The sequence below is a fragment of the Rhinolophus hipposideros genome (genome assembly GCF_964194185.1).
Source record: "Rhinolophus hipposideros genome assembly, chromosome: 15".
In the NCBI taxonomy this organism is placed as follows: domain Eukaryota; kingdom Metazoa; phylum Chordata; class Mammalia; order Chiroptera; family Rhinolophidae; genus Rhinolophus; species Rhinolophus hipposideros.
In genome coordinates this window covers 48,378,252-48,404,124 of record NC_138061.1, presented here as the reverse complement: position 1 = coordinate 48,404,124, position 25,873 = coordinate 48,378,252, and the positions used below count along the sequence as shown (strand labels likewise).

General features: G+C 50.3%; 1 protein-coding gene across 4 annotated transcripts in view; it reads left to right on the top strand.

The window, feature by feature from the left end:
* The window catches only part of LRRC20 (leucine rich repeat containing 20), a 69,958-nt gene that overhangs the window by 442 nt on the left and 43,643 nt on the right, over window positions 1-25,873 (top strand). For 3 of the 4 annotated variants that reach the window (XM_081074527.1, XM_081074528.1, XM_081074525.1), the window contains exon 2: window positions 5,856-6,000. In XM_081074527.1, coding sequence (XP_080930653.1) covers window positions 5,919-6,000 — 82 coding nt within the window. In that variant the 5' untranslated portion in view covers window positions 5,856-5,918. Of the gene's footprint in view, window positions 1-5,855; window positions 6,001-25,873 lie in introns of those variants that run through there. The other variant, XM_081074526.1, reaches the window with a different exon arrangement.

The window sequence follows — 25,873 nt, the reverse complement described above, 5'->3', positions numbered from 1 at the left end:
GGTCCCGAGCTGGCCTCCGTTCCCTGCGGAAGGCGCCCCTGCTGGAAGAAACTGACGTGTATTTCGTCCCTGAAGCGACACTTTCGGGGTTTGCTTCCGCTCTGGGGAGCTGCGCACTCGGCCTCTTGGCGGCGCGGGAGCCCCCGGCCCTCTGCGATCTCTGCCTTCTCCCCTCGGGCGGCTTTATTCTCCCCAGTCCCCGCCTGCCGGGACAGCGGAGGGCCGCGACGAGGAGCCATTGGCTGCGAGCGCCGGGGGGTGGGGTAGACGAGCGAGGCGGGCCCCTTGCTCCAGGCGCCGGGACCCTAGCCCGGCCACCGCTTTCAGTCCTGGGAGGCTCAGCCCGAGGTGCTTGGGTGCCCGAAGGGAAGCACGCGCGGGCGCTGAGAGCCCCGTGGCTCAAAAACAAGGCGCCAGCCGGTCCCGCTCACGCCCCAGCGGGCTCCTTTCCCTTGGGTGGGAAACTGGGTCAAGTCTGTTGTGGCCTCGAGTGGGCCTTCGGGGCCACTGGGGTCTGATCCAGCTCGCCGGCCCTCACCTCCCCGTTGGCTCCCCCGCTTGGCGTGGTCCCGGGGACCCGCTGGAACCAGCGGTGGAGGAGCTTGCACGCATGGCTCAGGAGGCTCGAGTTGCCTTCGGAGCAGCTGCCAGGCTCTAAAGTTCCCAAGTGACCACACCAGTAACTAAATATAGGAGCAGCTGGTGCTGACGGGTGTCGCAGCAGCTCCTTTGCACAGATCGCGGGGCTCCAGATAAGGTAGAGTTCTAATTGTGAGGGCGGGAGCTGGGGCCGGGGGCTGCTGTCAGAGTCTAAGCAAAAAGCACCCTTCTCCCAGCAACGTATCCAGGTGAAAACAGGTTACAGACACGGGAGGGCCGTATTGCCAGCTCTTACAAAGCAGGGCACCTTTTTTTTTTCCTGGCATTCAGTCTATTATATCCTAACTTACTGTACCTGTTTAATCACCTCTTGGTATTGCCTTGTGTGGGAAATGCTTAACTGTTTGCAAAGACTTTTCTCAAAAGTTCCATATCATTTATTTGTCGAAACAACCGAGTGAGGAAGGTGGTACATCCATTTTGCAAATGGCACTGCTCACAATACTTTTAACGTTCTAAACCTCTACTTGGAGTAGGCTGCTCTCCTCAAAACACTTTCCATAGCTCCATACAGAGAAACGGAGGACAGACTTACAGGAGGGCCTCCAACTGCTTCCCCCAGTAGTCTGGGGACAGACTGGCTAAGTGTCTCCCTCTTTCACCATTTTGGGTCCCTCTGCTCAGCTCCTGTCTCTGTTCCATCGTCCCACCCATGCCATGTACCTTCATGGCAGAGGGTACACATGCTCCTTGGGCCTGGTGTCACGACCCTACTAGCAGCTGGCTCATTCTGCCTCTTGTCATTGAGCCTCTTACCGGATGGGAAGCTCTTTCTAGCCCAATCCCTGTCTCTGTGCCTTTGCTCCTGCAGCGCAGCCCTTATAGGAGTTGCCTGGGAGATGTCTGTTGGATTTAACACTTCCCGGGACTGTGATGCACGTTCAGGAAAGGGAGTTGGGGCCGTGTGGAGAAGGATGGGTTTTCTGGGACAGCAGCAGTGTGAGTACGAATTTGGACCCTGTGCCTCAAGGTCTCCAGGATTTGGACCGCTTTTCCTGAAATTTTCTAAGTCCACCCTGTAGTGCTTGGGACCAGCGGGGGTCAGCAGAGCCATCGGATTGGGGCGCCCCAAGCCCAGACCACACCCACGTAGGCTAGGGGTTCCTGTTTCTCCCCTTTGGGACACTTTCTGACTTTCTGTTACCACCACCCCTGTTTTGGAGGTTGACCAAATGCCTCAAAGAGCCTAGAACTTGTGCTTATGGTGTTGTCTTGGGGCCCTATGGTTGGGTTCTGGTTCCAGGAGGGCTGCCTTGCACACTGCTGGCTCACACTGGCCGGTGGGATATTTCTTTCTTGGGACTGCATGAGATTGGGCTGCCAGAATGGTGTTGACACACTGATTTTGGTTGACTCAAATTGTTTATATAGACAGGGGCCCTGCATTCCTGGGGGGGCCCTGCCTAAGGGGATGTGCACTCAGAAGTGGAGCCATAGCTCTCTCTGTCGCTTATATGTATGTGACTCAGACAATTTTTCTTTTTTCTCGAAAACAGTTTAAAACCAAAGAAAGGAAGAGCAGATTTCTTTATTTGTCCTCCCTCCCCCCACCTTCTTTCTCTCTGGTCTCCTGTTACATGCGAAATAAATTCTTGCTATTTTTCCATCAAAGAGGCCCAGTGTTGGATTGGGGCTGAAAGGAAGTTGGACAACCTTGTAGGAACCCTTTTGGGGACCCACTATAGACTTCTGTCATCCCAAGTTTTGTTCTTCCCTCAATTCTGGGGCCCTTTTACCCCATCTTGGGTCCGATACCACATGTGGCCCTGCCACCCTGGTGTCGCACAGCCCTGCCTTTGCCAACGATAGGCCCTTGTCATCTGACCTGAGAAAGGGACAGTCATCTGGACTTGATGAAGGAATTCTCTTTTGGTGGCAGGGGTAGTTTTAGGTAATGGGAGGGTGGTTTCCTAGCCAGTTAGCAAGGGGGATGATTTGAGGTAGCCGGAACCTCTTGGAGGTCTAGTGCACCTCTGGGCTGTACCTTGAGTATCCTGTGCAAAGTAAGGGACCCTTCCTCCTAGTGACTTGTTCTGACTCCCGGACTTTGCAGGTTGCTCCTGTTCCTGCTTCGATGTTCATTCTCTGACCCACAGAATAGGGTGTCCGAGTTTGCCACCAGGGTTGAGGTTTTTAATCGGACTGGTTTTCATCAATGAGCTCTATGGCCTCAGTCACCACCGCCCCCACCTGGTGGCAGGAGAATGCAGGCATAGTGTCTGAAAGTAATCAGTCTGGATAATCCCACCAAGGTTAGCACGGACCCTGGGCAGCTTGGAGATTTACCTACCCTTTCCACTCCACTGTGAGGCTAGGATTGCCTCTGTGATGTTCCTTAGAAAGCTCTTCCTTATCAGAATCACAAGTCAGCTATTTCCGGTATTTCTTTTTTCTTTGTCCATTCTTATGCCCTATATCTAGTAGGTGCTCAATACATGTTTGTGATTATTGATGATAAATATTGGAGATGGGGAAAGGAGGGAGCATTGTACGGCACGAATACGTGGTTTAGGAATTGGAAGCCCTAGGTTGATTGTTTTCATCTATCTGAATTGCCTCCCCTCTTGGATCCTCAGTTTTTTCACTGGTAAAGGGGTTAGACTTAGTCATGAAGATTCCAGCAATACTGCTGTGACTCAGGCTTAGGGGGATGATCTTACAGGTAGCCTGGTGAAGGTTTTGGGTCCTCCCTAGGTTTGCCCGAGTCCTCATTATTCCCTACTACCCTACCCTGGCCCACCTTATGCACATTGCCCACGTGGCGCCATTAGGCTTTTGAATTTATGACCCTTCTCATTCAGACAGAGCCTTAGATTTGTTGTTAGAGTTATTTGATTTGTATTTAGGTTTGAACCCCAAATGATGGCTGTTGGTCATCATGACCACCATCGGGGGATACTCATGGGGCATGTGTTTTCAGTACATGGTGTAAAGTGCAGGGGAAAAACACAGTGTAGATCTGCTTCCTGCCCTAAGCTGCCCACAGGTCAACTGGGGAGGCAAGTGTGTATTTTTTTTTTTTAAGATTTTTTTTATTGAGGAAGGAGAACAGGACTTTATCGGGGAACAGTGTGTACTTCCAGGACTTTTTTCCAAGTCAAGTTGTTGTCCTTTCAATCTTAGTTGTGGAGGGCGCAGCTCAGGCCCTCGTCCAGGTCCAGTTTCCGTTGCTAGTTGCAGGGAGCGCAGCCCATCATCCCTTGCGGGAGTCGAACTGGCAAACTTGTGGTTGAGAGCCCGTGCTCCAACCGCCTGAACCATCCGGGAGGCAGCTCAGCTCAAGGTGCTGTGTTCAACCTTAGTTGCAGGGGGCGGAGCCCACCATCCCTTGCAGGACTCGAGGAATTGAACTGGCAACCTTGTGGTTGAGAGCCCACTGACCCATGTGGGAATCGAACTGGCAGCCTTCGGAGTTAGGAGCACGGAGCTCTAACCACCTGAGCCACCGGGCCGGCCCCAAGTGTGTATATTTTTAAAAGCTTATAAACAATCCAAGTAGCTTGTGCTAAGACATTAAGTGTTGTTGAAACTCACAGGGAGGAGAGAACACTGAGGCCTGGGGCAAGCGGGGAAGACTTCCTGGAGGTGGATAGATGAAAATTCTACTCATTCCTCAAAGATGAGTTAACTGAGTTGTTTGTTCAAAGTTACATGGGTATGAAACTGGGATTAGACGCTGGCATCATATCCAGGTGTGTCTTGTCTTATCCTCTCAACTAGCATTTATCGAGTTCCTGTGTGTCCTGGACTCTGGGCTAGAAAGGTATATATATTTTGTCAATCCTTGTATGAACTAAGTGAGGCAGGTATTACTAGATCGCCTACTCAGATGAAGACACTGAGCCTCAGAGTAGTTAAGACACTTTTCCAAGGCTTCTCAACTAAGAAATGGCAGACTTAGGCATTGGACCTGTCTTCAAAAAATGATCTTTTCTCACTGTACCATGTGTGTCACACCTTCAGTGTCAGCCTCCTTGGTGAGATGCACATACGTACTGAACCCTCTATTACCTCCTTAAGCAGGTAGGTGGACTAGGCCTCGCCTGCCCTGCCTGTCCAGCTGAGCACATGGGGATCTTGTTATTTGTTAGCAGCTCCGAGCACGACCCTCACCCCCTTTTTCTCTGCCCTTTACGTTCCTCTGCCTTTGACCCTCAGAGAGCGTTCATTAGAGCTCCTTGAGCTGTGAGAAGCTGGGATTGGGATCTGGGGACAAAGAAGGACATCGGCACTGTGTTCACCTTCAGTCTCTCCACGGGGTGCTGCCCCTGGTGGTGTGGGTGACTTCTGAAGAAGTGAGCGCTGAGTGTGGAACTGGGTTGAGCTGATCATTGCCACTTGCTCACTTTGACCTTGGCCAGGTCATTTAGTCCCTCTCTATGCTTCCGTTTCCTTCTCTGTGATAAACAGTGAGTTGGCAACATTTTTGAGTCTCTTATGTCTCGAACCCCTTATACACTTTATTGTGTGCTTCACCCTTCTTGAAGCCTGTTCTCCCCTAGTGATCCGATTTCCCTTCTCTCATTTCCCTACCCCACCCGCTTTTCCCTCAGGGTTTTGCAGATAAATTCAGCATCAGGCTGATCATCAGGGCTGCAGGCTAAAATGGTAACCTTCTCTCCACATTGGTACGTGGGAAGGGAATTCTTACGCTGTCACTTACCCGCCAGACTGTGAGCTCTGAGCAGACAGCGCTGCGTTTCCTTCGCCTTGGCGTCGTCCCCACTTCTCGGTACACAGGAGGAGCCTGGCAGAAGTGGGGTGAACAAGGAGCTGGGAGGGTGGTCCTGGGGGTTTGTGGACAGGCACCTGCTCCGAGGCTGTGGGGTGGAGGGACTGCTGTCTCTCCCTGCAGTTGGCTACGCCCCGCCTCCTCCTCACGGCTCCGCCTGTTAAGTGAGTCGCAGGCCGGTGCACACTGAGTCCTCGCAGACGCCTGGCCCTGTGTCTGGTGAGGCCGCACGTGTTGCTCCTCCCAGGAGACTGGCAGGGCCGGGCGGCCGCCACCCTCTAATGGGCAGATCAGCCGTTCCGAAGGCCAAGCTGGATGTGGCCTGGGCTCTGGGCCCCTCAGGGAGAGGTGAGTGGCGTGGGCCCCTCCCTGCAGGCTTCCAGCAGCCTGGGTTTCTGGTAGGGTGGATGCGGGGGTGGATCCGTGGGGTGGGGGGCACTTCACAGCCCCGTGTCTTCCTCAGGCACAGGCCCCCTCGTGAGCAGCCGACCAGCCCGGGGGCTGGCAGCAGGACAGCCGCGTCTGCATGCTGAGGAAGATGGGTGAGGCGGTGGCCAGAGTTGCAAGGAAGGTCAACGAGACGGTGGAGAGCGGCTCTGACACCCTGGGTGAGTGAGGCCATGGCTTTCCACCTGCAAGGCATCCTGGAAGTGCTTTGTGAAACCCATTTGGAAGGGAAATAGAAAGAGAAGTAGTTGAAAGAGATAATATCAGTGTGCACCCCTTGTTATGAGGAGCAGGGTTTTATGGAACTTTCCTGGTAGTTGTGTTTACTTCGTGTGTACACTGGGTCCCAGCATAAGATGCACTATGGGTTATGGTCAGAGAAGTTGGAGAAAACACCGAGTTGGAGAAAACACTGCCAGGAGCCTGTCTGCCTGCCGGCTGGTGACTCCAAGTGTGTATGTTTCCTTGGCCCAAGTGACAATAGCTGGCACTGCTGCGTCGTCCCATGTCCTAGGCCCTGTGCTGGTACATGTATGGTGTATGATCCCTTCCAGGCATGACTAGCGGTGGTCTTCGGATGAGGAGGAGATGAAGAGTCGAAGGCAACATGGGCTTCTAGGTCAGCCAGCTGGGAGGCCCCTTTTCTCTCTACCGTTTTACTTGAATTGTATCCTGTATGTTTTTTGCTTTGAATTGGTCATAGCATAGATAAATATCTGATGAATTGACTATCTTTCCATGTGCAAGGATTAACAGGGGATACAGTGCAATTACGTGTGCGTGTGTGTGTGTGTGTGTGTGTGTGCCACCGACGGGATTGTAAACGGCACCTGAGAGCCACAGGCATGTTGTGGGAACCCAGGGGAGGGGAGCACCGTCCTGCCTTGGGGGTGATTGTGCAGGTGGACAGAGTGGGATTTGAGTTGGGCCTTTGCACACGGAGAGGAATTCCACAGGCAGGCAGGGATATGTGTGTACCTGTGTGTGTCTGTGTCTGATTGTCTGTCTCACAAAGTGGCATTTACATGGAAGCTACTGCTTGAGCAAAGGCCCAAAGACTGGAAATGCAGAGTGTTTCTGTGAGTAGCTGTTGGTCAGGGTGTGTCTGGAATGTAGGCTGCCAGGGCAGGGGGTGGTGGCCCAGGAAGTGAGGGACACTCAGTCTTCAAGATGAGCTTGGTCAACGCCTCTTCCAGGAAGCCCTCAGCCCTACCCTATCCACCCCTTGCTCCTTTCTTCCTCTACAGCACCCATTCAGTGTCCCTAGGGGGCAGGGACCCTATGGTCTTTTGCCCCCCACTCTCCAATGGCCAGCACAGTGTCAGGTACTTTGTAAGCACCTGGAGGTGTTTGCTGAACTGAGCTAAGGTGAGAGGACCTTCTCCTTTATCAGCAAACAAACTTGAAGATTGTCATTGGTTTTGGAGGGAAGTCTCTGAGGGGAGCCTTCAGCTGGTGAGTACAGGAGTTCTGGAACCCAGAGCTAGTCACTAATATTGTACTCACTCCAGCTAAAGGCTCTCCACTGCTACTACGTGGTTGAGAGCCAGGCTTTGGGTCACACAGGCCTGGATTTGAATCCCCACTCTGCCACCTACAAGCCTGCTACCTTAGCAGGTTGCTTAACCTCTCTGAGCCTCAGTTTCTTCATCTATAAAATGGGGATGTAATTGTGCCTCCCTTCTCAAGGCGGATAGGACTAATTGTAATGTCTGTAAGGTGCTTGGCATGTAGGTCGCCCAATGAATGGCAGCTATTATTTTTCATTTTCTCTCATCCCCAAGGGCTGGAGGTAGGGGCCTAAGCCCGCCTCCTCCATCATAAACACACATCTCGGCATCAGCCAGCCAGGTCTTGGCTGGGTGTCTTTCATTGTCTTCAGATGGGGAGCTCAGGGCTCCCCATTGAAAATTAATAAATCCCAGCAATGAATAACCTACCCCTACTTTAAAATTTCACCTATGTAGCTCAGTCTTATCCAGATGTGTCAAGGGGGAAAGGTAGAGAAGGAAGGGGCCGTAGAGAAGGAAGAGCAGAATTCTGAGATCCTGGGGAGGTGCTGTTTCAGAGAGGATTACTGGAGACAGCAGTGAGGAGGCAGGCCCATACAATCTGAGGGGTCTGATGCTTAAATATTCAGTACACATTGAGCACCTGCTTTGTGCGAGGTGCTGGGGTGCTCTCAGAGATATGTGCAATAGAGTCCTGGACCTGAGACTAAGCCACCACTGTGAGACAGAGAGCCGGGCTCCATGCCCAGCCGTGTCGGACGGACCACTTCAGAGGTGGGAGATGTGGCTGGGTGTTGAAGTAGTCCAGGAGAGCTTTCTGGAGGAGGTGGGAATTGAAGTGGGTCTTGAAAGATGGGTGAAGTGATCCAATATAGTTCTCATGTAAAACAGCAAACAATCTGAAGCAGCCTAAACAACCAGCACCACAAAATTGCTTAGATAAGTTTTGTTACAGCTGTACAGTGCAATTTATGTTACTGTTAACAGTGGTGCATAAAATTCTGTCATATGCTGATGAAGACTGGCAAATTCCCACGTAGAATGTGAATTGGAAAAATAAAAAACAAGGATCCCAAACTCTATATAGTAAAATGCCAATTATGTTAAACATGGGTATGTACATAGGAAAAAATTGGAAGGAAATAAACAAAATGCAAATAGATGTTAGAAAATACTGTTCTGCATTTGGTGAATGTTCTGTGATGAACATATTACCCTTCTAAGAGGAGAAGACTAGGTTTTAGGGAAAGGACTACGTGCCACTACAGAAGGTGGAAGTAAAACACTTTCTAACAGACAGTAGTGATGGGGTAGCATGTTCTCTAAGCCCCTGGTCCTGGGAGTGGGACGGGCTCCCCTCCGTGCCTCCCTGTGCGCAGGCCCAGAGCGATGGCTGTGGGGCAGCCGCAGGTGTTTCACTGCAGTGGGAGATCCTGTAGAGAGGAGGCTGGGAAGAGCTCAGTTACAGCCTGGCTCTCACCTTACTCAGGCAGGTAACCCGGGTACACATCACTCGCGCTCCCCCAGACTTGCTTCTCCTGCAACCTGAGCTTTGGATCCCAGCCCTTGTCACCATGCTCCAGGCCTCTTCACTTCCCCCTCCCCCAGAAGTGGGCTCCCTTCCACCTGGCCCCTGGTCTGCTCTTCAGCTTGAGTTGGAGCCGCTTTCCTCTAGCCCCTCATCCCTCTTAAGTATCATCTTGACTCCCAACAAGCTGAGGGCCCCCTTCCAAAGAGTGGGGGCCTCTGCACCTCCCCTGAAGCTGCCTCTCCTCTCCGTCCACCCCTTGTCTCCCCAGGTCAGCCTTTTCTCTTTGTAAAGACCTCATGCCCATGTGGGCTTCCCTGGGTCCTTCCTACCCTTGACGGGCCTTGGCTGACCTCACCCTCCCCTTCCTGGCCTTGGACAACAGCATATGCAGCCAGCAGACTGTCAGGCCAGGCCACTCTGCACCCACTCCTCTCCAGAGGAGAGGCTTTAGGTTTGCTGTGTGCTTTGGGGATGACTTTCAAAAATGATCATTACTGCAGACGAGCAGGATTTGGACAGGCCTGGGAGAGTTCAGGAAGGGAGGGCACAGCTAGCTGGGATAGAGGCTAAGTGTGTGTGGCCCCTAGCCCTGCCTTTCCCTATGCACCCTGAGGGCCCCGTTGAGGGGTGGGAGAAAGAGACCGGAGCCATTTGAAGCCCCCTCCTCCCAACCTTACACTTGCGTCTTCTGTCACACCTTTTTCAAAGCACAGTTGCTCTACTCTGTTTCTCGAAAAGGAGAAAAGGAATCAGAGGCTAATATCTGCCTGGTCGTTTAACATGTCTTAGGTGGTAGCCAGAAGGTGGGGACAGCCCCCCATGGAGCTATTGTCCCTGTCAGTCCCTCATCTCTTGCATGGCATTCTGAAGGGTGGTCGTGAGTAACCTACATGGGCGTCACAGGATACTGGGTAAAGATGCGTATCCAGGGCTCTACTCCAGAGCTTTGAAAATAGAATCTCTGAGGGTGGGGCATGGTGATAGGTATTTATTTTTATACTTTAAATTCATTTTAATTTATTTTTAATTACAGCTGACATTCAATATTATTTTATATTAGCTTCAGCTGTACAGCATAGTGGTTAGAGATTTGTATAATTTCTGCAGTGCTTCCCCTGAGAAGTCTAGTACTCCCTTGGCACCATACATAATTATTACAATATTATTGACTCTATTCCTTATGCTATACTCTACATCCCCATGATTATTTTGTAACTACCGATTTGCACTTCTTATTCTTTTCACCTTTTCATCCAGCTCTCCAACCCCCCTCCCATCTGGCAACCATCAGTTTGTTTTCTGTATGTGTGAGTCTGTTTCTGCTTTGTTTGTTCATTCATATTGTTCTTTAGATTCCACAAGCCCCCCAGACGATCCATTTGTTTTGTTTTTTAAATAAAGTTTTTATTTTAAGAACAGTATTAAATTTATAGAAAAATTGTGTAGATAGTACAGAGAATTCCCGTATACCCCATCCGGTTTTCCTTCTTATTAATTTTTTACATTAGTTTGGCACATCTTCTATAATTAATGAACCAAATAATGCATTATTATTAACTAAAGTCCATGTTTTATTCAGGTTTCTGTAATATTGAACTAATGGCCTTTTTTTGGTTTAAGGATTGTATCCAGATTTTCATATTACATTTAGTTGTCATGTGTCCTTAGACTTCTGTTAACCGTGATAGTTTCTCAGATTTTCCTTGTTTTTAATTATCTATCTTGACAGTTTTAAGGAATACTGATCAGTTACTTTATAGAATGTCCCTCAACTGGGATATGTTATTTATTTTGTCAAGCTATAATTTACATAAATGAAATTCTCTTTTTACTATACAATTCTATGAGTTTTGGTAAATAATACAACTGTGTAATCACAACCACCACAAGATCCAGAACCTTTCTCATCACCCCCCACCCCCAAATTCCCTTGTGCCCTTTGCAGGCAAACCTCTTCCGATCCCCAGTAGCTGGAAGCCACTGAGCTCTTTTCCATCCTTAGGATTTTGCCTTTTCTAGAATATTAAGCAAATGAAGTGATACAGTAGGTAACTTCTTGAACCTGGCGTCTTTCACCTTTGCTTCAGATATTTGAGATTTATCCATGTTTTATTTTTTTTTATTACTAAGTATTACATTGTATGGATGTACCGTAATTTGTTTATCTATTCATCTGTTGAAGGACTCTTGGGTTCTTTCCAGTTTTGTTTTGTTTTTAAGGAGGGCGCTGCTCACACTGGACCGTGTGGGGATCGAACCGGCAACCTTGGTGTTGTTAGCATCACGCTCTAACCAACTGAGCTAACTGGCCAACCCTCTTTCCAGTTTTTTAAGATTATGGATAAAGCCTATGAACATCCACATACAGGTTTTCGTATGGATCAGAGTTTTCATTTCTCTTGGGCAAACACCCAGGAGTGGGATTGCTGGGTTGTATATGTTAAGTGTATGTTTAACTGGGTAAGAAACCGCCACCGTCTTCCATAGTGGTTGAGAGTTTCTGTTCTACCACAGCCTTGTCAAAACTGCTTATCATTTTTAATTTACTGCATCTTATAGGTGTGTAATTGTTTCTCACTGTGGCTTTAATTTACAGCTCTATGCTGATTAATGATGCCAAGCATCTTCTCGTGCTTATTTGCTGTCCACATAGCTTCTTTGAAGAAAGTCTATTCACGTCTTTTGCACATTAAAAAAATGGGTTGTTGGTTTTCTTATTAAGTTTTGATGGTTTTTTATATATTCTGGACACATGTCCTTGATCAGATATGCGTTATGCTACTATTTTTTCCAGCTTGTGCCTTGTTTTTTCATTCTTCTAACTGTAACTTTTGAGGAACAGACATTTTTAATTTTGATGGAGTCCAACTTGTCATTTTTTTCTTTTATGGATAGTACTCTTGGTGTTGTATGTAAGAAATCTTTGCCTAACCCAAAGTCCCAAAGATTGCCTCCTGTCAGAGTCATTTGGGGGTAGTGGTTAAGTATACAGATTCAGGGAGCCCACGCTAGAGCTTTGAAAGTAGAGTCTTTGAGGGTGGGCCTGCTGAGTTGCATGTTAACACAACCCTGTGTGATTCTTCCGTAGTTTCACAAGGGCTGAGCAGGGAAGGGCATTGCCTGGGCAGGCCTCTGGACGTGTGTGTGTGTGTGTGTGTGTGTGTGTGTGTGACAGAGAGAGAGACAGAGAGACAGCGAAACAGAGAGACGGACAAAGAAACAGAGAGAGACAGAGAAAGAGACAGAGAGACAGAGAGAGATGGAAAAAAATGAATATGAGCACGGCTATGACCTATCCCCAGGGAAGTGAGCAGCAGCTAGGCCAGGAGCTGTGAGATAATCAAGTGGGGAGGCCAAGGCTGTTGAGAGAAGGCACACGTTGCCTCCTTTCCTCCTCGCCAGGCTCCCCCACTTTGGCCAAGTACCTCGCTCCTGCTGTACTCACCAGCAGATGGCGACCAGGAGGCAGGAAGCTGAGGTGGTGGCTGGGTGAGGCCGCTGCTGGGTGAGTGCCCAGGTCCTGGCGAGGCCTTTCACTCGCTGCCCAGCTCGCGCCCTGTGTTTACATCCCGGCTGGCCCCTATAGGGATCTGACTTTTCCATCTCTTTCTTGAGTAGGGTACTCAGGAAGCACTTACTATATACTCACCAAAGCTGAAGGATACCTTCCCTTTGGTCAAACACTGCTGCCAGCTCCTTTTTCAACACACACACGGAGCATCTACTGTTTGTGACCCACCTGGAGGACCCAAGTGCCCCGGGAAGCCCAGGCTGGAGGGGGAGGTGCGCACACACACACACACACACACACACATTCTCACAGACACTTGTACTCTCACCCCTCTCTTCCTCCAAGGGAGGTGGGCAGCCAGGGCTGTGGTGGGAACAGCTCTTCTAGCCTGAGGGGTGGTGGTCTTGGCCCTCAGAGGGGCTTTTGAGCCTGCAGATTCTGGCCCAGGATTCTGGTGCTGGTGGGGGAAAGGGGTGTGTGTTTTGCTACCGTGTCTCCTGGCCTGAGGAATCCTGAGGGTCAGCCAGGCACAGTCCGGCTCTGCAGGCACAGAGGGGGGAATGAGCTCTCTCGGGGCAGCCATCAGCCTGGCCGGGGCCGCCAGTCTGTTCACCACGAGCCCTGGAAGCCAAAGATGTGCCGTCCTTCCTCTCCTTGCCTCTGAACGGGGGAGGCAGGCTGGGAGCTTGCCCGCAGGCGAAGGGGACAGGGGTGCCCATTGCAGAGCCCCCTACTGCTCTCCCAGCTGCTTCCGGCCAGGATGATGTGATCTGGGGGACAGGAAGCCTCTGCCTAAAACTCCATCTCTAGATGTGGCTTCTCTGAATTGGGGGATCCTCATCGCTAGCAATTCTAGAGTTAGCCTGTATGACCCCAACAGAGGCCCACAACTGTCCTCTAGTTCCACAAGACACTGCGCCAGGGACCAGGGACCAGAGGACAGGGTAGGAGGAAACCGGCTTCTCACTGTAAACATGCTCTGTGCACCGGTACTTACATGGAATACCTATTATTCATTTTTTAAAATTAAACGTACGTATTTTAAAAAGTATTTCTCTAAGTGCAAATACCCGGACTGTGCCATAGAACAAATTTTCTCTGTCTCCATCCTAAGAGCTGCCTTCCAATACTGAGCTGTTCTCTCCTTCCACAGCCCCTCTGTACCTGGGGTCTGGAGTCTAGACAGGCCCCCACTAAGCCCCACGCTGACCTGGGCACAAAGAGGCAATGCCAGGGCGTAGCGTGCTGTGAAAGGTTGGCAGAAGCCCCACCCAGCCCCCTTGTCATCTGCCTGAATAGTGGGCCCAGTCCCACCCACCTGGACAAGGCCCTACACCTTTTTGGGGCCAGTTCAGAAGCACTTCAAACTCCACAGGGGCCCTGGGCAGGGCTGACATTTGCCTCTGAAATGACCCTCGCCCAGGCTGTGCATTTCTGCACCACAGGCTGCCAGTGCTGTGACAGCCAGCGCCAGTAAAGCCCTCTGGCTCTCTGAAGGCTCTGTTGATTTTCCTTTCCATACTGGTTACTTGCCTCTGAATGTACCCTCACCCCCCACCCCCTACCGGAGTCTCACCTCTAGCCCCTTGCATTGGACTTACACATTCTGCATAGGACACACCTCCTGGCACCTCAGTGCTTATCTCTGCCACACAGCCAGTGCCCATAGTCTGCTTTCTCCAGAACCCAAGGGCCAGAAAAGGTTCATGTCCACAGGCACCCTGGAGAGTGGGCTGGTCCGCCTGGCACCCTGGTTTGACGTATGAGTACGCTGAGCCACAGAGGGGCAAGGTGACTGCCAGAGCCACCCAGGGAGGTCTGAACAGAGCGGAGACTCCAGTTCACCCCTGCTAACCCCAAGGTCAGTGTTCTTCCTGCTACCCCCAGTTTTCTGACAGTGGGTCCACGGGCACCCTGGGCATCTGCCACTTGCCAGCTTTCCTTGGTCCCCGCCACCCCCGCCCCGAACAGCCAGCACCCAGGCCGCTTTTCCTGGAGGATACCCACAGCTGGTATACCCATAGAGAAGCTTGTGCACAAAGGAATGTCCAGGTGGCACTGCTTGTGGCAGCCCCGGATGCCCACGAGCGATGGCATGGATCGATGCGTTGTGGATGGTTTGCGGGTGTCTTGAGGCTTTTCCAGGACTGCTCATAGCAGTGGTGGGAGATGACCCCAAAGCCCTAAGGTGGTGACTCAGGTCTCTCTTTTGGGGGTCTCTGCATCCCCTTCTATAACTTTGGAAGCTCCAATGGCCAGGAGCCCCACCGGACCCCGTTCCAGCCCTGCTGTGGCCCTCAGACTTCTGGAGGGAGGGAGGCGAAGCTGAGGACCAGTGGTGGGCGACTCCAGCACAGCCCACCTCCTCCTTGGCTTCCCCCTGACCGCAGTGCGGCCTGGTACACCGTTGGTGACCAGAATGCACCTGCCGGATGGGTGGATGAATTCCCTCGTCCAGTCGGTCCAGGCACCCGGTCTTCTCGCCTTAGTTCTCCCTGCTTGTCATTCTTCTGTGGAAACTGCTGCAGCTGTGAGGACTAGTCCAACCCTGAGAGGTCTCCAGGGAAGCCCCGTGGGGAGACTGAGACCTCGATGACAGTGAAACGGGGAGGTGACTCAAGTCCTGGAGGCACGCCACTGGGCAGCACGCTGATGACGTGGGTTGTAAAGTCCTGGCAGAATATAAAACGTACTAAATGAGGATCAGTTTGGCTTCTACTGTCTTGAATTGTATACACAGTGGGTATTGGTTTAGCACTGTGCTAAGGGGATTGCCTAGAAGAGGTGGCATTTCAGCCCATCCTTAAGGGGTGGAGCAGGTTTAGGGGAGTAGGTGTGGGATGGGAGTGAGGGGAAGGCATTCTAGGTGAGGGCGTCTGAGCAAACAAGCGCTTGGGACAGGACTAGCAAGATTGTGACACAGAAGAGTAAAGAGAGCTGAGGCCGGAGGGAGGCAGAGGTTGGCTTCAGATCTCAAAGGGCCTCGAGTATCACCTTAAGTAGTTTCTACAGTGAAGGCATATCTCTCACAGGGGTTAGGTTCTAAAAAGAGTCCGAAAAGTACAAATCACCTGGAGTCAAAATGAACGACAATCATTTTGTCGTCACATTTATTTAATACGTACTTTGTGCTAAGCTGCCTCCATTGCTTCACCTAAGTCTCATTCTGTTCTCATCACAACCCTGTGATTTAATCACCATTCAGCCTTGTGAGGTGGTTGCTCTTATTATCCCCATTTGCCAGAGCAGGAAACTGAGGCACAGAAAGGCTGAGCCACTTCTCTAGGCGAGGGGATTTGAACCCAGGCTCTGTGGCTGCAGAGTCCACATTCTTACCCTCGTGTTCACTGACCGACTCTTAACGGATAGGCTCGTGCTGGTGGGGCCCCAGGTGGTTGCTTGCTGGTGGACAGCAAACTCATGTAGGGCAACATGTGCCTTCAAACATTCGCGTCACACTCAGCTCTGAAGCAGCATTTCAGAAAGTTCGATTGGACCCTGAGCCGCCTCTGCTGAACTTGATCTGGCAGCAGTGGGGTGCCCCCTGGCAGTTTCTGAGCAGAGAGTGACGTAATCCACTCAGGGTTTAGGAGGACCACTGCTGGGCACTGGATGGAGGTGAGACCAGGAGAAGAGAAACCAGGGAAGAGGCACTTTCCGTGTGCCAGGCCTGTGTTGGTATGGCTTTGTTCTGAGTGGGGCCCGTGGGAGGAGACATGCAAGGAAGGAGAAGCTGTGAGTGGGGGTGGCAGCTGATTTGTTGTGGGGACGTACAGTTTGAAACCCGGTCCTGATGTAACAGAAATAGGGAAGTCTGGGCCTTTTAGGGTGGATAAGGGGATTCTGAAGAGTTGGGGTCCCCCAGGGACACCCCTGAAGAAGCACATAGCAAAGGCTCTGGCAACACCAGCATAGCCCGCTGGAAACGGAGATTTCTGCAGAAGTGTTGCACGGTGTCCTGACTCGGCCCCCACCCCGATTCTGGGTTCCTGACTGCTCCAGTGCGTCTTTCACCCCTCCCTTCCGCACAGACCCCCGGCTGCCTGGCTATGTGTCACCGGCGCTAAAACAGCATTTTTTTTTTTTTTGAAGGTGAAGAGAAATAGTCTTTGAAATCATTTGCATTATTATGTAGCTCCGAAAGTGTTGTCAGAAGAATGAAAACGTGGTGGCTCAGAGAGATAACCAAGTAGATAATTTTGTGGCATAAAAAGCTTGCGTTGCTCAAGTAGGAAAGTGTTAGCCTTGGGAGGTGATTGGCGAGGCTGAGGCATTTATTAAAATCAAATATTTCCAGAAATACAAACATGGCTCCGGCTGATGAGGCAGCCGGGAACACAGGTACACGACGTGGGGTCCTGGCAAAGACAGTCATTCTGGAATGGAGCCCTGACAAACCCTGGGCCTGTGACACTGGCTGAAATGAGTTATCTGCTTTCCTGTAGAGGTTAGGAAATTGTGCTTTATTCTGAGACAGGTGCTGCAGAAGGTCAGTATTTTCTAGATGACGTTGAATTTAAGAGCCTTTTAATTGGCATCTGCCCCATTTTGGTTGACTGTGTTTTGCTAAAATGCTTATTTTCGTCATCCACCAATTCATCCCTAGGATTTCTTATTCTATCAAGCTCATTTCAGCAAACGTGTATTCACTGTGTGTTGTATCTGTGTAATGCTCTGCGGAGGATGAGATGAGAGAAGAAAAAGGGAGCTAATTATTGAGCTCTGGCAGGTGTCCCATTAGGCTGTGTATGTGCTGATATTTCTGCCTGGATGAACCTTTGGCCAGATCGGTCCATACCCTGCTCCTTCTCTTTATCCTCATCTTAGTTAAATGTTGCTTCCTTTCAGAAGCCCTCCCTGACTACCCTCATAAGGGTTGTCACTGCCCCTGCCTCAGTTACCTGCTCTCTCATCATGTTTTATCTTCTTGAGAAAGTATCACTGTTTGACTATCTGTGTTTATCACTATCTGTGTTTACCACTGCTCTCGCCATGCTAGACTGGAAGCTCCTTGAGGTCATGGATTCTGTCTTGCTTACCACTGTATCCTCGGACAGTGCTGGCATGTACTGGGTACTCAGGAAATGGTTGTCAAAGGAATGACTGCATCTGATTTTCTCAACAGGTCTGGACACGTGGTGTTTTCACACCACTATAGAAGGGGAAACACCTAGGAGGCTGCATGACAGGGTCATGCAGGGTCATTCTCACAGCCAGCAAATCTTGTGCTGGACTTTGAATCTGAGTCTGTTGGCCACCCGTGCCCTCTAAAATATGCCACTGTCTCAGTGGGACCTAATCCCTGCCCTCAAGGAGCTCTCTGCCCAGGCAGGAAGAGCGACACACACATATCAATAACCCTCACGTAACACACACAGGGTAGGCGCCTGACAGAGGCAGCAGACACACGATGGGGGCTCAAGTGACATCAGTAGAGGACACGAGCGAAGGCTTTGTGGAGAGGCGACCCTGAAATAAAGCCTCGTGATGTGGTGTGGATGGGAGAGAAGGTGTTTAAGGCTAAGGGAGGAGTGCCAGCAGCAGTAGAGGTGGGAAAGTAAAGGGGGTTTTCAGTGAACAGTGAGCAGCCTGGTGTGGCTGGAGGGTGGCGCTTTGACGAGGAGTCTTGAGAGAAACATCTAAAACGGGAGGTCATATCTGGATCCCTCGGCAGGAATGCTGGCCTGTGGAGGATGGGTTCATCCCATGTGGCACTGGAGTCCCGAAGGTTCTGGAATGGAAAGAGGTGTTAAGGTGATGGACATGGAAGGGTAGGGATAAGGTATGGAGCCCGGGAGAGAGATTCCTCAGTAAAAAAATGGCCATGGTCATTGTCAAGGTGGATTCTAGGGTTTTAAAATTAGTTTCGGGTGACAGCAAAACCATATTAGAATAATCATGTCTTTGCCATAGAGGGCATGGTTTGTTCTGGCTGTGAACTCAAATCCTAGACAGATATTAGCTCATCCCAAAAGGGCATTACCAAAGGGTGTACCCCATTTTACAAAGGGGATCCCAAGACCAAGCTTCCTGGTGGAGAGGGGTATGGTCAAGTTCAGAAGTGTTGGTCCAGCTCTGTGCTAGGCCTGCATGGTAGTCAGCAGGAGGACGCATGCTCCCCTCCTCAAGGTCACCACTCATGGGTCCTGGGGCCACTCTGCAGATATTGACCAGTTGGGAGCAGATGGTCTGGGACAAGGACAAAGGCAAATGTCCTGAGGTTGGAGGTGAGGTGATTGAGGCACCCTTCCTGGTGGAGCTGGGTCTGGGCTGGTGGGAGGATTTGCGTGGGCAGAGAAAACAGGGGAGGGAGCTCCGGACTGTGGGAAGGGTGTGAGCCAAGTCCGAGTGGTGCGTGAGCTCGAGGAGTGGCAGGTGGACGGGGTGCTGTTTCTCAGGCACTGGGCTGGGTCAGGTGCTCGGAAGTGTTGGCTTTGGCTTCCTGGGTCTATTTAATCAGCCAGCTGTGGCCTCAGGAGGCCCAATTACTGCTTGGAGAAAGCATTCCTTACAGGACTGGATTCCTTATTATGTTAAGCTCTGAGTGATTGCTTGAGAAGAGGTGTAAAACCCCAATCAGTCAATAAGTGTGCGGCTCTATTGTCCGTGGGGCACTGCCTGTGTGGGGTAAGTGCAGTCTCCCCTGCTCTCAGCCTCAGCCCCATTCTCCTCTGCCCTGCTCAGAAGTGGGCTCCAGGCTAACCGAGCTGTCTGGTATCTTATCACCCATGGAGATGCCCACAGTACATGTGGGCTCATGCCCTGTGGCCAGCAGCCCCAGCTGTGGCAAGCATACCGCCAGGTCAATCCTGAGGCGTCTCTCTGCCCAGCAAGTCAGACCAGGGAAATTTATTCTGGGATGTGCATTGGCTCCTACTGTGCATTGGGCATAGAGCTGGGCACTTGGGGGTGTTGGGGAGGGTGAGAGGTGCATAGACACTGTCCCTGCCTGCAAGAAACAGGTATTTGCCTCCCTTTGACCACACGCATGTGACATTCATGGTTTTTGCCATAACAGAGGGCCCGCTGTATTCTCATTCATAGGTGGAATAATGTGGTCCACTCGTGAAGTCGGTTTGCCCTGGTCTGAAGCCACTCACTAGCTGTGTGAACTTGGGCAAGTTACTTGATCTCTCTGATCAAGTTAAGTCTGATCTGAGTTAAGTCTCAATTTTCTCATCTCCAAAAGGTCCTTACTTTCTAGAGTTTGGTGTGAGGATGAAGATTGTGTCGTGCCCATCCCTGTTTAGAACGGTGGCCAGTGCGCTCAAAGCTGTGATTATTGTTACTTAACATTTTTCTTTAAATGCAATTAGCTTCAATAAAATTGTAAAAGGACTTTATAGTAGCGTTCCTGTAAGTGGAAAATCAATATAATTTTTCATTAATCCTTGATAGCCACAAAAATAAATATGAAAACAAAACACTGTTATGAAATCTTAGGTGTATATATTGGGCTCGAATCTGCTTCCCCTGAAAAAGAGGGTAAAGCAAGGGCCAGAGCTGTGATGACCAGTTCTGGACTGAGAATTGGAAATGGGACTTTCTCATCATGTGGCTCATTGTCGTTTGTACACTGATCACCATCTAAATACTGCTTCTCAAAGTGTGATTTAAGGACCAGCAGCATCAGCATTCCCGAGGAGTTGGTTAGAAATGCAGATTCCTCAGCTCCAACCTACATTCTAACAAGATCTCCAGGTGATGCCCAAGCACATTATGGTGTGAGAGCTTTGGTCTATAGTCACCCGTTTTGTGCATTCCACACTTGGCGAGTTCATTCTCTGCACTATACACACGAGAAGCTTCAGGCCCGATTAGAATCTGCTGCAGCAGATCAGAATTCAGGTCTCCAGACTAGCTCTGCAGGGCACCGTCCTCCAGAGGAAATCAAGCGCCACCGTGTCCTTACTTACTGTGTGACCTTGAGCAAATGCTTAACCTCTCTGAACCTTAGTTTCCTTATCTGCAACACGGGACTGACTGATAATAATGCCCTCCCTCAGAGGTTGTTGTCGGGATTATAAGAGATGAGGTTCAGTCAGTGTTGGCTGCTGTTATCCTTGTAGAAGGAGTTGGCCTGCCCAGGCCTTTCTGAAGTCTGGCTCAGTGTGTGGCCTCCACTCGGACCAGCTGTGGTCGCCTCAGAGCTGTTGGTGGCCATACTGTTGACATTGTGGCAGCTATTTCTGTTCCCTTTTGTACTTACATGTTAGAGATGAGTCATCAATTAAATTAATTTAACATCATATTGGTGACTGTGTGTCATTTGGTTATACTGCTGGGGGTTTACTTTTGATTTTTTTTTTTTTACAGGGCTTTATTGGGGAACACTGTGTACTTCCAGGACATTTTTTCCAAGTCAAGTTGTTGTCCTTTCAATCTTAGTTGTGGAGGGTGCCGTTCAGCTTCAAGTTGTTGTCCTTTCAGTCTTAGTTGTGGAGGGCGCAGCTCAGCTCCAGGTCCAGTTACCACTGCTAGTTGCAGGAGGCTCTGCCCACCATCCCTTGCGAGACTCAAGGAATCGAACCGGCAACCTTGTGGTTGAGAGCCTTCTGGCCCATGTGGGAATCAAACCGGCAGCCTTCGGAGTTAGGAGCACGGAGCTCCAACCACCTGAGCCACCGGGCCGGCCCTACTTTTGATTTTAATATAAGGGTGTTTTTTTGTTGTTGTTGGTTTTTAAAGGTGGCTGGTTGACTGCTTGGCAGGAAGAAGCAGGGATTGTTTTGGCAAGTGCCAGATTCCATGATAACACACACGATTGTCTCCTTGTCATGAGGTTGTTAGACTTTCTAAGTGACTGCCAGGGACCCTCTTTTTCCCTCAGGGAGCAACAGAGCCGAAGCGCATCCATGTAATGAATTGTCACGAGAAAACAATGTCTTTGTATCCTCCTAGCATCGTCTCCTGTTTACCGTGTGCATACCGTCTGCCGCGCTCTGGGCCAAACCCCTTGCAGACATTTTATGTCATGCTCAGAACGATCTGTAAGTTGGATCATGTCGTCCCCATTTTTTCTTAAATTGAGAAATAATTCACACACCCTAAAATTCACCATTTTAAAGTATAACATTCTGTGGTTTTTAGTATAGTCACAAGGTTGTGTAACCATTACCATGGTCAATTTTAGAACATTTTTATCCACCTCAAAAAGAAACTGCACACCATTAAGCAGTCACTCTTGATTTCTCCCATCTCTCCCCAGTCTCTGGCAACCACCAATCTCCTTTCTCTCTCTATGGATTTGCTTATTCTAGGCATTTTAGATAAATGGAATCACACAACTTAGGGCCTTTTGTGACCGGCTTCTTTTCACTTGGCATAATGTTTTGAGGGTCACCCATGTATTAATACTTCATTCCTTTTCTATGGCAAAGTGGTATTCCATTGTATGGTGATACCACACTTTGTGTGTCCATTCCTCAGTTGCTGGACATTTGAACTACATGGTATTTCTACTTTTTGGCTATCATGACGAATGCTTCTGTGAACATGTCCATACAGGCTTTTCCTGAATTCTTGTTCTCATTTTATGGAAGGGGACACTGAAGCTGAGGTTAAGTAACTTGCCCGAGATCCCACAGCAAGAAAGCCCCCTCCCAAGAAAAGCCTCAGTTTGGATCCTGAGGAAGAGAAAGAGCTCTCAGGCCCATGCTGCAGCCACCTGTTCCTTTTTACATTCTGGCTCTTGTGTGGTTGGAGAGTGTCCAGATGTCGGGTGTGATGGCTACTGGTGAGGGAGCGCCAGAAGCTCAGCTTTGTTCTCGGAGGCAGACACTCTGCAGTCAGGTCATTTGCTAGAGAGGTTGGGACCCGGCAGTAGGTCAGTGAGAAAGCACCTGGAGATTCCAGATTCCCAGAGTGCAGCATTTGTCCTTGGACTGTCGGCTGCACTCTGCAGTAGCCGCTCTGAGCTTGGCCCTGACGAGATTTCAGCCCTGCTGTCCTCATCCCCATCAAGACCATCCTCCACCGACCCAGACTTCTCAGCACTAGAGGGAAAACATTCCCCAGGGGTAGTTGGATATTAGGGATGTTACTTTTTTTTAAAACTGAGGATGTTTGTAAGAAGTAATAAATGCTTGTAAAAATATCCCACAGTACAGAAGTCTATAAAATAGAAAATGAAAGAAACAACTTCCTTAAACCCATGGCCACGTTCAAGTTAAATGGTCTCGGCAGGTTTGCAGAAGATACCATGCCCAGTTCCTCCTTAGCCTGAGTACCTTTCTGCTCTTCTCTTTCACTACCTGCCAGTGCCTAGTATAAGTGCTGTTCTACTGGTGGAACTTGCTAGATTCCTGCAGTCCTCAGTCAGCTCCTCCTCCACCTTTTCTCTCCAGTGACAGGATGTGGAGAAAGGCTGGGAAAGGCTGCTGTAGATATTGGAAGTTAAGCACCAGCAAAATCCCTGAACGTTGTTGTCTCTGGGGAAGGGGGTTTGTCAGGAGCCTGGGCTCCTATTTGTCCTAAACCTTCTAGAGCTACCTAGCTCTGTAAACACTGTGCACAAATAAGTGTTAACCTCCCCCCCCACACCAATTATGCGCGGTGGTGCGTCGGTGCCATGTCGGAGCCCGTCTTTGATGGCTGGTGCTTTCACTCGCTCTCTGCATCCCGCTCCTCTCGCTTTGGGGATCCGGGGCATTTCAGAGACTGGCAGCCCGAGTCACAGAGGCCCAGCTGTTTACAGTTTTGCCTTTTATGCCAGGATGCCAACACCCAGCGCTTAGCTCTTGAATATACCTGGTGGTGCTGGGAGTTTGATCCTCTGGAAGGGGTGCTGGCTCTGCTCAGCAGGCGCAGATCTACGTTTTCATGTTCATGTTCCAGAAAAATGTGTTTTCTGTATGTCAGCCTCTTGAATGAGAGCCCCATCTCACTTGGGTCCTCTGTTCTGATGCCCTCGCACAATCCCACGTCTTATCCTGTTAAACTGAGCTCTCTCTCGAGGTAGGGCAGCCAAAGAGCCTGGGTTTGAATGATAACTCTTCTGTTTACTTACTTTGCCTCAGTTTCCACAATGATAAGGCAGAGTGAACATAATAGCACCTACTTCATAGGGTTGTTAAATTAGATAAGATTTGTCAGTGGAAGGGCCATCTAAGGGTAGGCTTTGATTATATTGCTGTTTTTTAGGACTGTCCTCTGACCGTGGCAGGAAGTGAGTGTAGTGCAGTGTAGACTAATGTAGTGCCATGGAAAGACCATAGCTTTGCAGCTGGACTACTCTGGTTCAAATCCCAGCTCCGTGCTCACGGGCATGGGGAACCCACTTCACCGAGCCCCAAATCTCCTCGTCATAGTGCATGTTCTAGCCTGTTCTAAAGCATGACAATTCAGACACAGGTGACTGCGGCTCGCTGCCTCTTCTCTTTGACAAAGTGCCTTTGCTCAGTAGAATCATGGAGTCACAGAATGCCCAGCCTGGTTGAGACCCCCAAATCCCATAGTCCTGACCTTCACTTACAGAAAAGGAGACAAGGCCCCGGAGCAGGTGTTTCCTGAAGGCCCCATGGCTGACAGTGGAGGGGCCGCGATGTGGGCAGGGGTCTTCTGAGCCCATCCTGGGACTGCTTCATAATGACGGTCATCTGTGCCTCTTTCAGAGCCAGAACCAGGAACAAGGCAAGAGAGAAGGATGGAGAGACAGTGGTTCTATCTTGAAATATCCTGGTCTGAGGGGAGCTGGGAGGCACACGGGGCAAACTAACTTTCCATGGGGTGAGTCAACCTAAAGCCCTTACACAGGCATGGGCCACTCAGCACTCACTAAATGGGAGGTATTGTCATTGTTGTCACCATGATCGTCAGCCAGGGCCGAGTAACCGTAGCTGGATGGAGGCCTGGTCCCTCTATGCCAGTGATTCTCAAACTTGAGTGGGCATCAGCGTAGGAGGGCTTGTTAAAACACAGATGGCGAGGCCCCAGCCCGGAGCTGATTCTGCAGGTCTGGGGTGGGGCCTGAGAATGTGCATTTCTAACGCGCTCTGGGGCGATGTTGATACTGTGGATTGAGGGACCCCACTTTGAGAACCACTGAGTTGGACGCGCCCTTGCCCCTGAGAGTGGTCCTTGAGCCTTCCTGGTAGAAATGCAGGCTCTCAGGCCCTGGCCCAGACCTGGGCAGCGTCCTCAGCCTAGCAGGACCCCCGGGTGATTCTTACTGGGAAATTGGGAAAGCATGGGCTAAATGACCTCCAGTCTCCTAGCGCTGAGATTCTGTGAAAGAAGTCGTTTGTGAAGAAAAGACGTTCTGGGTGGGACCAGGTCACCCTGGCCAGATTCCTGCTTAGGAGCCTCGCTCGTGGTCAGGCCGCAGAGCGCAAGTCCCTGCCAGCCCGAGTCCCTGACCCTTTATTTCTTTGTCTTGGATCGCAGGGACTCTGTGACCCTCTCCGCGTCCCCCTGCCAGGCCCTGTCACCAGCCCCTCCTCTCAGTAGGGACTGAGCAGGGATCAGAGTTCTGTGTTTCTAAGAAACAACATGAACTTGATTCAATCTTCTTGACTTCCTTCAGAATGTTCTGTTTACTTTGTGGATTTTGCTGGTTTTGCCCAGGTTCTGCCCACCAGTTATTTTTCATCAGGCATTTATTAGAATTAACGTGATAACCTTTAATAAAAGGCTCATGCATTGAATCAAAAGCTTTTTTATTAACACAGTGTACTGGCTTACTTAGAGGTTTGCGGAGAAGCAATTTGGCCTTCTTGCAATAATAATTATAATTATGATAATCATGCCTTGTGTTTATTATAGTGACTGCCCCCAAGGATCTCTGTTCTCGACTGCAGCTCAGGTATTGGTGGCTGGGGACACTGGGCTAAGGCACGCTTGAGTCCAGCTGCTGTCCCTTGTCACTAGTGCTCCTGAGCCCCTGTTGGGGTCTGTGGGCACGCATGCACCACCAAGTAGCATGAAATGGTGCAGTGCCAGAGCCTTCCTCTCTGAGGACTCTCGGAGCAAGGGCAAGACTCCAGGAAATTGGAGAAGGCAGGGCTTGGAGGTGGAGTCCCAGAGGAATAAAAGTCCTCTGGGCCATGGCTCCCGCCCCCCAGCTTGCCTTCCCTCTCTCCTCTGTGACCCTAGTAATCTCATTCATCAGCGTCCAGCCTGAACTCAGGATGACCAACTCTTCTGAGTTGTCTGGGACCGAGGAGGGGTCCCCCGGGATGCAGGACTTTCAGTGCTGAAATTGGGAATGTCCTGGATAAACCAGGACAAGTTGGTCACCCTCCTGGAATCTTTGCATTTAGAGTCTTTGTGCTCCATCATCTTACCAAAACAACAGCTTACCTATCAACACGAGCCTCATATTCCTCCTGGGAAGGTGACTCATGGTTCTTATGGAAATTCAATGGCTTGATATATAAAAAGTGCCTAGTACCGTGCTTGGCACATAGTAAATACTCAGTGGTGTTAGCTATGTTTGTTTTACTGAGTTGAGTGAGACTTTCGAGATCACCCAGGCTCCGGCT